This window comes from Theropithecus gelada, unplaced genomic scaffold, assembly GCF_003255815.1.
Source record: "Theropithecus gelada isolate Dixy unplaced genomic scaffold, Tgel_1.0 HiC_scaffold_57, whole genome shotgun sequence".
Lineage (NCBI taxonomy): Eukaryota > Metazoa > Chordata > Mammalia > Primates > Cercopithecidae > Theropithecus > Theropithecus gelada.
In genome coordinates, this window is record NW_020262336.1 from 1 (window position 1) to 16738 (window position 16738).

Sequence of the window (16738 nt, forward strand, 5' to 3'; positions counted from 1 at the left end):
CCTTTTTGTGTTTCAGTTGGGACTCTCAGCTCCTTGGCTTCACCTTCAATGACATGTTTATCCGCATCTCCACCCGCCTTCCCTCCAAGTACCTCTATGGCTTTGGGGAAACTGAGCACACATCCTATAGGAGAGACTTGGAGTGGCACACTTGGGGGATGTTCTCCCGAGACCAGCCCCCAGGGGTAAGGACAGAGCATTTGGGATCTATGTCTCTGCTTCTCTCCACCCACAGTGCTCAGGCTTCGGGCTTCATCTTCCCAAACTCCACTTGGTCCCCTCATTCTGGTTTTAGACGAGTGGGCCAATTCTCAGGCTCCTTTGTTTCATGTGTTTAATTGATTTCATGGAGAAAACTAGACCCATATTAGCAAACACTTTTATGTTGAGTTTCTTTCTCAGGTGTAATGTCTTTTAAACTCCTACTGCTTCTCCCCATGACTCTCCAGTACAAGAAGAATTCCTATGGTGTCCACCCCTACTACATGGGGCTGGAGGAGGATGGCAGTGCCCACGGAGTGTTCCTGCTGAACAGCAATGCCATGGGTAAGGCCGTCCAGCGCCTCCCTTATTTTGGGGGACTACCAATCATGCTTGAGTCAGTTTAGAATGTTTTTAGCCCAACTCTTCCTTGAAGTAAAAATTTTCATTTTATGGGCATTAGTGTTTATTTTTTCTTTGTGTTTAGCCTTTCTATTTATTTCAGTATAGGATCATGTGATAAGAGGATTTAACCCAACCCTCATTTTGGTAAAAATCACATAAGAAGGGATAGTAACACCACATGGGTCCCAAATATCCTGGAGGCCAACTCGTGGAAGCCAGTTATATAATTTGAATTAGGGTAAAACTATGGGTCAGAGAAGTTAGTGTGGGGGTATGAGGGTGTATGGTACATTGAAAAATTACTTATCGGGTACTATGTTTGCTATCTGGCTAACAGGATTCCTACGCCAAATCTCAGCATCGTGCAATATTCCCATGTAACAAATGTGAATGTGTACCTCTTTATCCAAAATAAAAGTTGAAATGTAAAAATAATTTTATAAGAGTAGAATGACAAAATATAGTAAAGTACACCAAAAGGAATCAAACCCAGAAATGGGACCTGTAGACTTCCACTGAACTTCTTCAGTTCTGTGTGTGGATGATAGAAAATGCCTGCTCTTACCACTCTGTGATAGGGAGGGTGCAGGAAGATGGAGAATGTGTGAATTTCAGGGGTGATGTGGAAGGTTTCCCTCGTGATGTGGAAGGTTTCCATCTGGCTTGGCATTTTTCTTCATTTTCAGACGTGACGTTCCAGCCCCTGCCTGCCTTGACATACCGTACCACAGGGGGAGTTCTGGACTTTTATGTGTTCTTGGGGCCAACTCCAGAGCTTGTCACCCAGCAGTACACGGAGGTAGGAAGAAATCCAGCTGTTTATCAAGCAGTTATACAGCACATTCTGGATGCCAGAGCCCACATTGATTAGTGTAACTCTCAGATGATAACTGGAAATATTGGTCTTTGTTGGAGAGAGATTATAGAATAAGAAAAAATAAACACATTCAGATTATCATTAAATGTATAGCCTCTGTAAGCATTGCAGAAGAGCAGATGTTATGGTGGTACTAGTGGTGGTGATGGTAGTGATAGTGTGGTGGTGGTGGTGTTTGTAGTTATGGTGGTGGTGATGGTGATGATGGCAGTAGGGGCTGACGTTGGGGACAGTGATGTGGGAATGGTGATAATGATGGTGGTAGTAGTGGTAGTGTTGGTGATGGTGGTGATAGTGGTGGGGGTGGTGTTGATGGGTGTGTTTGTGATGGTGGTAATGTTGATGATGGGGGTGGTGGTGGATATGGTGGTGGTAGTGGTGGTGACAGTGAGGTGGTGTGAGGAGTATGGTGGTGGTAGTGGTTGTGATAATACTGATGATGGTGGGGGTGGTGGTGGTGTTTGTGGTGGTGATGGTGTTTGTGGTAGTGATGGTGATGATGGTGGTGGTGGTGGTGGTGGTGACAGTGGGGTGGTTTGAGGAGTGTGATGTTGGTGATAGTGGTTGTGATGATAGTGGTGACGGTGGGGATGGTGGTGGGGGTGGTAGTGGGGTGGTGGTGATGGTAGTGAAGGGTAATGATGATGGTAATGATGGTGGTGGAGGGCATGACAGTGGTAGTGGTGGTGATGGTGAAAATAGTGATGGTGGTGGTGACCATGGTGGTTTTGGCAGCAGCAGCAAATACTTATGTACTACCTACTGCACATCACTGATTTATTGCTTGCTGCCTATTAGAGCACTTCGCACATAATAACTCCTTCAGTCCTCACAAAAGGACTCTGAGGCAGAGGCTATTATTATACCCTTATGTACAGATGAAGAAACTGAAGCACTAAGAGTTTACTTAATTTTTGCCTGAAGTCACACAGGTAGCAGGACTGGAGCCTGTGTGCTAAGCCAGGCATTTGTCTCTGATTCTGGGCTTCTTAATGAGTTACCCACAGTGTCTCTAGGAATGGAGTAACATCAGCTTTTCCATAATTTTTAAGAAGGAGCTCAAGTCTAGCGGAAAGCTTTCTCCAAGTATCCCAGTGGCTCTATATCCTGTCAGTTTTGATGTGGATTTCAATTAGTCAGTTGTCTAGCTTGGGGCATGGAAAAATATTCTTATTACTTTATGTAAAACTTCAATCTGGTGCCTCTGTTCTGAGGACTAATATTTTCTGTCTATTTTCTAGTTGATTGGCCGGCCTGTGATGGTACCTTACTGGTCTTTGGGTTTCCAGCTGTGTCGCTATGGATACCAGAACGACTCTGAGATCGCCAGCTTGTATGATGACATGGTGGCCGCCCAGATCCCTTATGTACGTTCTCAGTCATGGCTCTGGAGTTTCGTAACTAACCCAGGTGCCTCTGTGTCTGGGTTCATTTGTCTAGTATTTGTGGGATTCTATAAAGACATAATGTTCTTTTTCAGACAATATCACAGCCTCACCCCAGCACAGTCATATAGGTAAGGGTGCTTGTTTCCATCTTCTAGAGATGATGGCTCAAGATTCACCATGACTTGCCAGAGGGGGAGATAGGCTGGCTCCAGGGCTTTTTCTGCTATCTCATGCTTCCTTCCATTTCTTTCACATGTCTTCAAAACATTTAGTCAAAACGTCCTTGGTTCCATAGGAATAAATGATATCCCACAGTTCTTTTACTTAATTCCTGAAAAAAAACTAACCCCAGTCAGACCATTGTATATGTGGATACGACCTCATTTCCTGCAGCCCTGGTGCTGTAGCACAGTGTCCTGTCGACTCTGAGCTATCACTGATGGAATACACGGATCCTGACATGGGTTTCCAGAGGGCAAACATATATAAATAAACCTTATCTTTCACTGGAGAGTGGGAGGGGACCCAGTCATCAGAGAATTAATCCAGTGTACCATCGCATATCTAATTTTATTCTACATTTCTATTGTTTTACAATAGTTCCATTAGTGGAACATAATGTTTCCATTAGTGGACAGTGAAATGCAGTATTCATTCTCCATAAGAATGTTGTATCTGATTTCCCTCAGGATTGGGTATTCCAAAGCACCTATACATTGTTGCTTTGTTTTGATATGTTTTGCAGTAGATTTATCATCCACATTGTATTAGCCCTGGGTAGTTAACAATATTTTTTCTAAGCATGAACCACTGATACCAGGGGCAGCCTCTTGGGGGAGGTCATCACAATCACACCTGACAGTGGCAGTTTACAAAGCACTGTCCAATCCAGTGTACTTATTTATCCTCAGAATAGCCATGTTAGAGAGGCATTCTCATCCTATTTTATGCTGACTTAAGGTTTTTTCTATTTGATCACTGAACATTTTAAAAATTAAGTGAATTTCCCAGCACCTGTACCTAATAAATGGCAGAGCTGGGATTTGAAAGCATCAACGAGAAGCTGTCTGGAATTCCACCATGTGTAGTGGAGGGTTGTTCTGTAAAGCTTGGGCGTGTACAGCAGCAGCCACTCAGCTCCCCGTGTCCTCCCGCAGGACGTGCAGTACTCAGACATCGACTACATGGAGCGGCAGCTGGACTTCACCCTCAGCCCCAAGTTTGCTGGGTTTCCAGCTCTGATCAACCGCATGAAGGCTGATGGGATGCGGGTCATCCTCATTCTGGTTAGTCCTGATGTGAATGTGTGCGGTCTGTTTGGGAGCAGGTATGGGCTTTGGTGGAGAAAGAGTTATACTTTATTTCCATGTTGCAAATAGATAAATTGAAGTGCAGTAAGAATTCTGTATTTCCCAGGACTCACAGATGGACTACAGTTCAGGTAGAAGCCAGCGAGTTCGCCCTGGAGGAGTTCTCCTTTATTCTGTTTCTCTTCATTCCCTGGGTTTGGTTTTCCCAACTGACTTATGCTTTGATTTCAGGATCCAGCCATTTCTGGCAATGAGACACAGCCCTATCCTGCCTTCACTCGGGGATTGGAGGATGACGTCTTCATCAAATACCCAAATGATGGAGACATTGTCTGGGGAAAGGTATAATCCTAAGGGATGATCCACTAGTCTGTAGCCTGAGGGTGGGTCACAGTTAGTGGGTCACATGCCTATGTATGTTATTTCTGGCGTTTTCTTTTTGGGCTCTGAGGTCAGATGCTCTCTTCTCAAACAATATTTGTTGATACAGTTAACAACTTTTAAAGTAATGTAACATGTTATGGAATTCACTTTTCCGTGAATCCTACATGATAGTCAAAGTATCATCGCTCCTCGGACATGGTTTATATAACAATTTCTTCGGAAATCCTATGTAAGGGAAACTGTCCATGCATCACTACTTAGCGTGTTTCTCTCCATAGGTCTGGCCCGATTTTCCTGGTGTTGTTGTGAATGAATCTCTAGACTGGGACAGCCAAGTGGAGGTAAAAGGGTCTTTGTCAATTTGGGTGGAGTCAGGGTTTCTAGGCAGGAGCAGCCCTTCCTGGGATTCTAGACATGCCTGTACCCTGGACATGGGCTTGGCAAGGGCGAAACACTTAGGGGATGTGTCTTGGGTGTCAGTCTGTGCCAATTAGTTTACATGGAGTAATACTTTACAGCCCACTGGGATGTAGATATGTGTTATTATCCTTGGAATTTAAGACCAGAGAGCTCAAATTACTTGTCCAAGGTTTTAGGTGACTTGTCCACAGTTTTAGGTGACAGAGTGTTGATTTCAGTTTCAAGGCTGTCAGATTACAAAGGCCCAAGAAATTTCCACTTTTCCTCCGAAAAGTGCTATCTTTTCTCTGAACTAGTATACTTACTGTTGTTGCCTTGGTTATCCCTTTTAAACAGTCTTCAACCCTCGAAGACTGACTAGGTCTTTTTCTTTGTATATATTTTTGTTTTTTTCCCCATGAACACGTTTCTCCATTTCCACACTTATAAGTCCTCCTCTGAGCCCAATTCTTCCTTGGGTTTCTCAACTTTGCTTTTACCTCTCAGTTTCCAGCCTTATTGTAAAACCTGCTCTCTCCTGGGGTCGGTTTGTTGCTTGTAATGGATCCAGGTAGCCCAGGCTTCTGAACCTGAATTTTTTTCCAGATTCACTAAGCGTTTCTTGCTTGAATGAATACATGGCTCCTTACAGGTCTAGGAAGCCTACAGCCCCATCCTCTGGCCAAGATGTGTGTCTCCTGAACTGAGGCAGCCTGTGTGCTTTACTATCAATTTTTGTGACAGTTCCCACAGACAGGGTTGTCAGGGTGGGGCCGAGGACTTCCTGGGTATCAAGTACCTTGCCCTACCTCTTGAGCTGTTCTTCAATAATGGTTATTCTATCTGGGCAGGAACTCTAGCAGGGCATGTATAGCCTATGTGACCCCCACAGGAGAGCTGAGGAGACAAGAAAAAGGCCTCTTCTCTAGGACACCTGCAAGGAATTGAAGGGATAAAGAAGCTGTCCTGTGCAGTCAGCAATGTGGTATATGTTGTAGAGACTAGATACTGTCTCAGGGTCAAGTATTAATCAGAGAAATATCCATATTGTGGGAACAAATCCCAGCAGTTGTAAATTCAGTTAGCAGCCACTCAGAAGCCCAGGCGTGAAGACCTCTTTTGGGAGTTCTTTCTACATAATGTAAGATCGTAGCCCATGGACAGAGATGCAGGAGAAACATTCCAGTCACCAGGAATGTGACTGGCAAGAGTTAGGCCAAATATTCATGCCTTATCCAGATAAGTTGATTTTCAGGGCAAGTGGTGAGTCCTAGAGGGAAAGACATATATTAGACAGAACCACACAATCTGGAGCCAGGGGCTAAGGCCTGGCACAGCTCCAGTAGGGTAGGGAGAACAGATGGTACTGCAAACCCATGATGTGTTCTTCTCTGTTGTCAGTCTCTGACCTCCTGGATCCCAGAGCCAGTTGGCAGCAGTAGCACTTTTTAATTTAAAATGAGACACACTTGGGACCAGGCTGCTTGGCTATTGGACTGCATGTCTTTATTTACTCTCAGTAGATGCAGTAAAACAAAACGAACAAAACAGAACCTGGGGCAGGTTTTGAAGATTGGCAAGAACCAGTCAGACTCAGTTCAAGGCTGGTTTCCTTTTGTCTACTACTGAACAAGTATCTATCTATTTATGTATATCTATGTATTTATCTATCTATCTTCAATCTATCATGTCTATGTATCTACCAGTCGATCTATTAATTCATCCACACACTGTATCCATCTATCTATCTATCTATCTATCTATCTATCTATCTATCTATCTATCTATCTATATATCTATCTATCTATCAATCATATATCTATCATCTACTTCATCTATCTGTATCTGTCTGTCTATCCACTGTATCTACTCAGGTTATATCTATCTATCTATCTATGTATCATCTATCTATCATCTACTTCATCTATCTGTATCTATCTGTCTGTCTATCCACTGTATCTACTCAGGTTATATCTATCTGTCTGTCTATCTATCTATCTATCTATCTATCTATCTATCTATCTATCTATTCATCCATCCAGCCACCCTATTCATTTATATCTATGTGTCTCTATCATTCTATGCTATCTATCTATTCTCTATCTCTACCTTTATTCATCCACTCACCCTATCTATCCAAATCCCTTATCTATCTATCTATCTATCTATCTATCTATCTATCTATCATCTATCTACCTATTTATCATCTATCTCTATGTATGTATGTATGTATGTATGTATGTATGTATGTATGTATACTATTCAAGGGAGAAGACTTAGCTTCCTGTCCTCTCGTCACCTGTCACAGAGAATCACTTGAAGCTTAGGGGTCCAAGCAGCCCACATGGACACAGGAACTTGCCCAGCCAGAGAAGTTCTGAGTCATGGGCTTCTTGACTTTTATCAAGTAGTCAGTATCAGAACCCCACAGTTCATCAGCCAGTAGGGGCAACACTGCCATCCTGAGGCAATTTGGAAATCTGAGAGCAGAGTTGGTTATCACAGGGACACCAGAGGCATTCAATGGGCAGTGGGCAAGGATGTCGATAGCTCTGATTACAGGGAATTCTCCACAAAATATCTCTCACCTCAAATGCCAGTTGTGCCCCTGATGAGAAACTCTTCATTAGGGAGTCACAGAATCTGTTAGTTAGCTCATAAGAGATAAGTCTTTGTAGATAGGATAATTATAACTATTGGTTGGTACAAAGGTAATTGCGGTTTTTGCCACTGAGAGTTATTAAAAGTAGGCCGGGCACAGTGGCTCACACCTGTAATCCCAGCACTTTGGGAGGCTGGTCACGAGTTCAGGAGTTCAAGACCAACCTGACCAACATAGTGAAACCCCATCTGTATTAAAAATACAAAAATTAGCCAAGCATGGCGGCACATGCTTGTAATCCCCGTTACTCAGGGGGCTGAGGCAGGAGAATCACTTGAACCCAGGAGGCAGAGGTTGCAGTGAGCCAAGATGGACCCACTGCACTCCAGCCTGGGCAACAAAGCGAGACTCCATCTCAGAAAAAGAAAAAGAAAGAAAGAAAGAAAGTTATTAAAAGTAATGACAAAAACTGCAATTACCTTTGCACCAACCTAATATTTATATTGTTAATAGTAAGACCCACTCGATGAAGCTGGTGAGGATGAAGCCACTGATATCCAGGTCTGGCTTCACTGAATATAAAACAAATAGCCAAGAGTCCCACAAAAGCAGATTTCTGAGTCCAAAGCTCCAGTGGTTTAATTCAATAAGTATGTGCTGAGATCTATGAATTGCGTTTCATAGCATGTGATGTGCTACAAAAAGACTGCTAGGGGACCCTGAGGCCCAGTGTGTGGGTGGGTACGTCACTGTTTGAAAAGTGGAGAAAGTGAAGGCAGAAGCCACAAAGGCAAGACTTGAATATGCACAGGTATAAGGCAGAGCCAGCAAGTTGGAGAACGGCAGAACATTTTTATGAAGTTGGTAGGGGTCATCCGAGCAGTACTTAGGGAAGTTCCTACATCATGGCTGGCAGGGTTCCCCACGTGTACCCTGTATGGGATACAGTTCTGACTCAGATGTGGCTGATACTCTCTTTATTCTAATTCTCCATCCCCCACCTATCCCATTGTTTCTAACCCTGCGTGATCTGGAGCTCTCTGTTTCTGATGAAAGGTTATCTTTGTCGAGTTTCCTGGTTTCTACCTCCATTTCCTCACAAAAGGCATCCCTGGCAAGCCCACTTCTCTCAAGATTCTGCGTGATGTGACCCACTGTCTTCTCACATCCTTGACAGCCAGACCCATGTAGGCTGATCTGTTTCTGTTTTCTTATGTTCCTTTTCTTGCCCTTTATGTAGACATATGGGTTCCTACCTGCCTTTTGTCAATTGTGTATAAGAACTGGAGTTCCTCTAGACCAAGTCCTCATTCTGTTGCCTACCCCACCCTCCTCACCAGCATTCTTTAGCTCTTTAACTCTTACAATGGTGTGATTATCATAAAGGAGGCTATTTACTGAGACATACAAAGGACCATAATGTTCCATAACAAGCAACATTTGCTGCTTGTAAGAGGTGTGAACCCACCATTAAACAGTGAGTATATCTTTTGTGTCAAGTTCTAAGCTAAGCATTGTGCAAAATATAAATATCACTCAGATGAATATAAAACAAGCTTCTTGCTCTCAAAAGTCTACAATGTAGTTAAGAAGTTGTATCTGGCTGGGCACGGTGTCCCATGCCTGTAATCGCATCACTTTGGGAGGCTGAGTTTGGTGGATCACTTGAGGTCAGGAATTTAAGAACAGCCTGGCCAACATGAAGAAACCACCTCTCTACTAGAGATACACAAATTAGCCAGGTGTGGTGATGCGTGCCTGTAATCCCAGCTACTCAGGAGGTTGAGGCAAAAGAATCGCTTGAACCTGGAAGGCAGAGTTTTCTAGCCTGGGTGAGTGATAGAGCAAGACTCCATCTCAAAAAAAAAAAAAAAAAAGAAGTTGTACCTTGAATCCGTCTTTCAGGTTAAAACAAAAACAATGCTATTATTATCTGAAGAAAGATGAGAATAAGGGGAAGTTGAAATGTCCTCTTTAAGTCCTCTCAATTTATGTTCCAACAGCTATAGTTGTCATGTGATTCTGAAATTGTAGAAAACACTGAGGTGTACCGGTCTAATATCCTGAAATGTAATCTTACTCCTTCCTCCCCTCTCTCAGTGGGAATGACATAGGAGGGAAGGAGGGACTCCCTGGGTGTTTCTTCCTATCCTATTACCATGCATCTCATGTCTGCAGTCTCTCCCTGGCTTTGTCTTTGAGGAGTGCTTAGGAAATGGCAAGACTGATGTTGAGGGTTGGGCGTCGAGTGCATGAGGTCATGAGTTCCGGGTGTTGATTGTCATCATCCATGTCAATATGAAGAGAACAATTTTTGGAAGTTTTCCAAGTGCTGGGAAGGTGTGCAAATTCCACTAATTTCTCTTCTCATTCGACATTTCTCTAATAAGCCAATAACATTATTTAGGGCCTGTTCAGGTCATCTGTCACCATGCAGCTCCAGTATCTATGTGAGTTGCATTCTCAGTAAGTGTCTGTTTGCTGTCTTATATATTTGTGTGGGACATACAAATTATATTTATATTTTACAGCTATATCGAGCTTACGTGGCCTTCCCAGACTTTTTCCGTAATTCAACTGCCAAGTGGTGGAAGAGGGAAATAGAAGAACTGTACAATAATCCACAGAATCCAGAGAGGAGCTTGAAGTTTGATGGCCTGTGGATTGTAAGTGTGTGTGTGTGTGTGTGTGTGTGTGTGTGTGTACCTGTGGCACTTGTCTATCTTTGTGTGCCTGAGTATATGTACCACTGACCTTCAGTCAAGAGGATAGTCATTGTCCAAGGAAGACTTTGGACACATCAGACACTTCCTTCTCTCAGGAGGGGAACAGCCTGATAGCCCTCACACCTTATACCAGACCTGACGTTCCTACTATAAAACCTCTGAGGCAATTGACTAGGAATTTCTTGGAACTTTCACTGCCTCACGCCCACCTTGAGAGAGATTTTTTTTTTAACCCTCTAGCCAGTTGTTCTGCAGGGGTGAATTAATCTTTCTAGCCAGTTATCACTAGGATTTGATGAAGCTCCCAGGGCTGGCATCTACAGGGGTTACTGGATGTTGAACAATTTATTCACTGCTTCCTTGGCTCAGAATTGGCCGGATGTAATTATCTTAAAGAGTGAGGTATGTCTGTGTTTGGTATTTCTAGGATATGAATGAACCATCAAGCTTCGTGAATGGGGCAGTTTCTCCAGGCTGCAGGGAGACCTCTCTGAACCGCCCTCCCTACATGCCATGTAAGAAGCCTTGGCCTCCTTGTTTGGCAGAGCCATGATTGGAAGAAGGATTACACTGGAGGAGCCCCAAGGCCAGGGGTGTGCCTGGATAGCTCAGGGCACATCCTTAAGGCTGCTGTGGTTTACTGGGGACCAGAGACAAAAGCTCTGCACATGCTTCACCCAGCTGGGCAAGTGCAAGTGACTAGACTCATTGAACAAATTTCTTGAATTTGTCCAGAAATCACTTAGCAGTGCTCATGCCACCAAAGGGTTCTCACACTTAGGCTTGTTAGTTTTTTAGGCTTATGTGAATTCCATCACAGGAATTTTTTGGTGTCATCAATGGGTGGAAATTATTGGCTTGTCATTATTGCAGAGCTGATGGACTTTGGAGTTATACTTGGGTTCATATCTTAGCTCCAGAAATTATTCTCTCTAGGAGTTTTGTGACTTTTCACAGATTATGCGATATTTCCGAATTTCGGTTTGCTGTACTGTAAAAGATAGATAATGAGGTCTTCTTCATAGAATTATAAGAATTACATGAAATAATTGACACATCAAAAGCCAAAATCAGAGTCTGTCATGTAGTATTCGACAGCTGTATGTTCTTCCTGATACCTCTTCTTTCTTCAGTGAACTTGATGTTGGAAACACTGCAGGTGCCATAGCAACTCAGAGCTGGGGGCTCTGTGCTCATGTCTCTGGGAAGATGGAGAGTGACCCAGGCAGGACTCAAGTCAGTCTTAAGATCCAATGTCTAATCCCTTGAGGAGAGGTCAAGGATAAACAGAATCAGGGCTGGATTTCACCTCACCAGTTCTTCCTCCTCAGATTTGGAGTCCAGGGACAGGGGCCTGAGCAGCAAGACCCTGTGCATGGAGAGTCAGCAGATCCTCCCAGACGGCTCCCCGGTGCAGCACTACAACGTGCACAACCTGTACGGGTGGTCCCAGACCAGACCCACATACGAGTGAGTCTCTGCCTTCTCCAGCTGTCACAACCCGGAGGGCTTGCCAGGACTGACATAGCCACCCTAGTTTTCTTTCATTCCCATTCCAGGGGTTAAGAAGATTCTCATGACAACCGTGTAATGATTCTTATTAAACAAATACTCATTGATGTGGAGCCAGGCCCTCTGATGAAAAGGAGGAGGACAGATTTAAATAAGACATGGTCCCACCAGTGAAAAACTTAATGATCGTGGTGGGAACGACACACATAGAGACACCATAATGATCACACAGGGCAGCCGGCGGTGCAATAGCTTTAGTTACAGGAGGTGAAGGGAACACAGAGACTGGGCATCTCTCCCCTTTATTTCAAAGTGGATCATCTTTGGAGACTTTTTTATTTTTGGCCATTCTTGGTGGAGGGTAATTGGTATTCTACTGAATTAGCACAGTCCCGCTTTGCAAACTCAACGAATGGTATGAATTCTTCTAAGGACAGTCTTATGATCTTCACTGTGTTCCTCCTCAAATATAGAAAACTAAGTACTGAGCAAGCCAATAGCAAGATTTAGTGATTTCTTTCTATTTTTGGGGCACTTCAGTGAGATCGCTACAGTGAAGTTCTTTGTAAAGCACTGTGAGAACACGTGACTCGTTATCTCCATTATCTGGGGATCAGTGGAGCCCCCATTGCAGCTCAGATTCCCATGTTCCCTCCAATCACGCAGCAAACATTAACTAGGCTCAAGGGCTCTGGGAGCAGAAGCTCTCTGGCCTTTGCTCCCTGACCGTGCCCTCAGTTCACCTCCTGTTGCCCTCCAACCAGAGCCATGCAGGAGGTGACGGGACAGCGAGGGGTCGTCATCACCCGCTCCACATTTCCCTCTTCTGGCCGCTGGGCAGGTCATTGGCTGGGAGACAACACGGCCGCGTGGGATCAGCTGAAGAAATCTATCATTGGTGCGTGGCTCCTTCCCAGGGCCTGTGCCGGTAGGGCAGGGAGTTGGGATCCTTGGGGAAGAGGTGAGGAGGCGGGTGGTGAGAGCCTGGTGTGACACTGCTGTGCTTCTCATTGCAGGCATGATGGAGTTCAGCCTCTTCGGCATATCCTATGTGAGTGTCCTTGGGATCCTCCTAAGCACCAAGAAGGTGGGGACGTCTTTCAGAAATCATCAGCCGGCTTGTTTTGTTTCCTCTTGTTTCAGACAGGAGCAGATATCTGTGGGTTCTTTCAAGATGCTGAATATGAGATGTGTGTTCGCTGGATGCAGCTGGGGGCCTTTTACCCCTTCTCAAGAAACCACAACACCATTGGGACCAGGGTAGGACAGTGGCTTCTGCCTCCAGTGTTGTGTGTCACTAGAAATACCATCTCCATTTCCGAGCTAAAATTAACGCAGTTTGTATTTCTTGGGATATGTTTTAAAAAATTGTTTTTTTTTTTTTTTGTGGCGGGGGGGTGGTGACAGGTACTTACTCTTTGTCCAGACTGAATCGTGCCGTGTCCCAACCATGGCTGACTGCAGCCTCGACCTCTGGGTCTAAAGCGATTGTCCCACCTCAGCCATCTGAGTAGCTGGGACTACAGGCACATACCAACGTGCCCACCTAATTTTTGCATTTTTTGTAGAGGTGGGATCTTGCCATATTTCCCAAGCTAGTGTCTGACTCCTGGGCTCAAGTGATCCACTCGACTCAGCCTCCGAAAGTGTTGGGATTACAGGCATGACCCAGTGCACCCTTACTAATTGTTACGACCTGGTGTCTCAATGAACCATATCCCTCAGTGTTCTTCAGATTATTTTTTTTTCCTGTATTTTAGGCAAAATTGTACCAAAAAGAATGTCTTACAGTGAGATTTTATCAGCTGTCCTAGGAGAGCGTCCATGATTCTTTCCAGTCTGTTAAGAGTATTCCCTGGGCCTCATGTATAGTTTTCCTTTGTTTAGCTGTGAGTGATCTTCAGTTGGAATATGCTTTCAGTGACCTTCTTAAATCCCCTAGAACTTCCAGGGCGAGCTCCCAACACTGTTCTCTTTCCTTTAGAGACAAGACCCTGTGTCCTGGGATGCTGCTTTTGTGAACATTTCCAGAAATGTCCTGCAGACCAGATACACCCTGTTGCCATATCTGTATACCTTGATGTATAAGGCCCACACGGAGGGCGTCACTGTTGTGCGGCCTCTGCTTCATGAGTGAGTGTCCAGCAGGGATCCTGATGACTAATGGATGACTTACTACATTCTATATGGCGGGAGTTGATATACACAATTCTTCCAAATGAAAGACCTGCTTGCCTTTTGACATGAACTCTTGAGGCGCAGACCATACTTTATTACTCTCTTTAGCACAGTGTTATACGTACCATAGGTCATGAAAAAAAAGGCTATTTATTGAATGTACAAAATTGAAATGATGCCATTGAGCACAGAATAGTTTCATTCTCATTTGGCTGTGCAAAGACCTATCTATCTTTTATAGCAGTTTGGTCATATGGACCCAAGTCACAAAAGAAGGATTTCAGCTAGATATTTGAGGGAGGAGTGCCATCCTTACATTTAAAATGTGAAAGGGTTAAGAAATGCGATAATAGTTTACAGGAGAGAACACATCTACATCCCAGTATTTCTGAAGTTTGAGGCACATCCCGTGGGGAGAGCAGAGGCTGGTGCTCCTGATGAAGCTAGGCCTAGGGAAAAAGCAAGGAAGGCTCAGGGGCAGCTGGATTTCCGACTGGATCTGAACTTGAGGAGCTTCTTCAGAGTCTCGGGCTGGGGCTCTGTTGGGCACCTTCATTTCCCTTTGCAGGTTTGTGTCAGACCAGGTGACGTGGGACATAGACAGTCAGTTCCTGCTGGGCCCAGCCTTCCTGGTCAGCCCTGTCCTGGAGCGCGTGAGTATGGAGGCCTCCGATGGGGGGAGGATCCCAGCTTTGAGGCTTGGGGAAAAGGACGAGGAGAGAGGCCTGAGCTGGTGGGGGTCGTAAAACATGATTTCTTATTCTCCCTGTGTCTCTTCCTCTCCTTCTGAGCTGAAGTCCATCACTTAGGTGTTCTGGGCCTCAGCTCCTTCATCTTTGAAATGAGCCTAACAATTCTGGTTCATAGGATGATCAAGAAGAAAACACCTCGTATATTCAATGTATATTCAATGACACAATCATTTCTTCATTAACTAAAATAAGGAATAGAAGGTCACATGGGGGCAGTGTCGTAAAGAATTTATAAGAGTCCTCTAGCACTATTACAACTCTTCAGAAGCATTACTTGGCAATGTGTGTACTTGATTTGCTGCTGGCTACCCCTTCCCTTCCTGTGCAGGATTACCTCCCAGCAGTAAAAGCCATTTCTTTACTTCTATTGTTGATTAGGCTTCTGATTAAAATACCAGTTAATTGTACCTCCCCCAGATTTTTTTTTTTTTTTTTTTTTTTTTTTTGTGACAGAGTCTCACTTTGTTGCCCAGGCTGGAGTGCAGTGGCGTGATCTTGGCTCGGTGTAACTTCCACCACCTGGGTTCTAGTGATTCTCTTGCCTTAGCCTCTCGAGTAGCTGGGACTACAGGCACGTGCCACCATGCCTGGCTAATTTTTTTTTTGTATTATTAATAGAGACAAGGTTTCACTATGTTAGCCAGGGTGGTATCGATATCCTGACCTCGTGATCCGCCACCCTCACACTCCCAAAGAGCTGGTATTTCACGTGTTAGCCACCGCACCCGGCCCCAAAATCTTACTGTACCCACAAAATTTTCTTCTGCCCAAACACAACCTCAGTTGTTTGTCTCTTTAAGAGGAAATGGGGTAAGTCTATGTTTATAAGCAAACAGTGATTTATTTTTTCCCAAAGTCCTGGATACCAAAGTGCTTTATGAAAGCCACTCGTTTTGGGTAGACAAATCTCCCATTTAAAAACGAAAACGGGAAGAAGGTTACTCCAGTCGCTAACCTCTCCAGACGTGAGGCAGATGGGTCTAAAGCCATCACAATTATTTCACCTCTTTCCTAAGCAGTTTGGTTTCTCTGTCCTGGAAAATGGTGCCCACTGCCTCACCTTGTTTGTGTTCCATTTTAGAATGCCAGAAATGTCACTGCATATTTCCCTAGAGCCCGCTGGTACGATTACTACACGGTAAGTTTTTCTGAATGTTTATACAACATGGGAATATGGTAGAGAGAACAAAGACTTTACATCTGATGGACTTTAGGTCAAATGCTGGCTCTGTAACTCACCTGCTGTGTGTTCTTAGAGAAGCCACTTTAACCCTTGTAATCTCAGTTTTCTCACCTCCAAGTGGGGTAAGACGACTTCACTCACAGAACCCTTGTGAAGTAACACATAAAGCATCTCACTCAGGGTCTGGATTTTTGTGGGTGTTCTCTTTGTGTTAGTTTTTAATATTTCCTTATATCACTGCTCTTTACTATGTTGTGTAAAGGCAGATGCTAGCCAACATTTGAGATTGTGTTGCAAACTATAGTTTTTGTTTTTAATGTTTGTATCTTTGCCTGCTATAAGTTTGTAAGTATAGAGGCCGTTTTGTCTCTTTTTATTAAATATCTCCTTCCATAGCATAGATGCTCAAAGAAGGGTGATGCACATAATTACCTAAGGCCCACAAGTGATTAGACAATGTGCAAAACACACACAGAGGTGTGGGACCCAACCCTTGTGAGTCTAAGCAGTGCAAGCACATTTAGAAAAGAGGCAGCAGTGAAGAACTCCTTGCCACGTAGTTTCATTGCTAGTATGATTCCCAAAGATTCAGCTGGGAAGCCAGGGTCTTCCAGGGCAGCTCTGGGGTGGTGGTCTCTTGCTGGGACCCTGAGAACTCAGACCCTGATTCTTGGGGTATAATCAAAGGAGGTATTTCCTTCGTTTCTAACCAGGCTTCTTCTTCTGACTTTCTGAGGAGAACATAGTTGAGGGCTGGCAATACAGCAAAGGGGTACAAGCAGGGAAACAAGAAGCAGAGCATGTGCTGGCCCCTTTCATCC

The 16738-nt window shown here is 44.2% G+C and overlaps 1 protein-coding gene across 1 annotated transcript; it reads left to right on the forward strand.

Annotated features, from left to right (window-relative positions):
* Positions 1 to 53: 53 nt before the first annotated feature.
* Positions 54 to 15872, forward strand: LOC112617888 (maltase-glucoamylase, intestinal-like; the record flags this gene model as incomplete). Its single annotated transcript, XM_025374537.1, has 16 exons — positions 54 to 185; positions 450 to 546; positions 1293 to 1405; positions 2725 to 2850; positions 4029 to 4157; positions 4413 to 4523; positions 4844 to 4906; positions 10098 to 10232; positions 10720 to 10807; positions 11624 to 11762; positions 12569 to 12702; positions 12821 to 12855; positions 12948 to 13064; positions 13789 to 13937; positions 14551 to 14635; positions 15816 to 15872. Coding segments are annotated over exons 1-16 (1710 nt in total), but the record flags the coding sequence as incomplete, so codon positions are not given.
* Between the last annotated feature and the right edge of the window lie 866 nt (positions 15873 to 16738).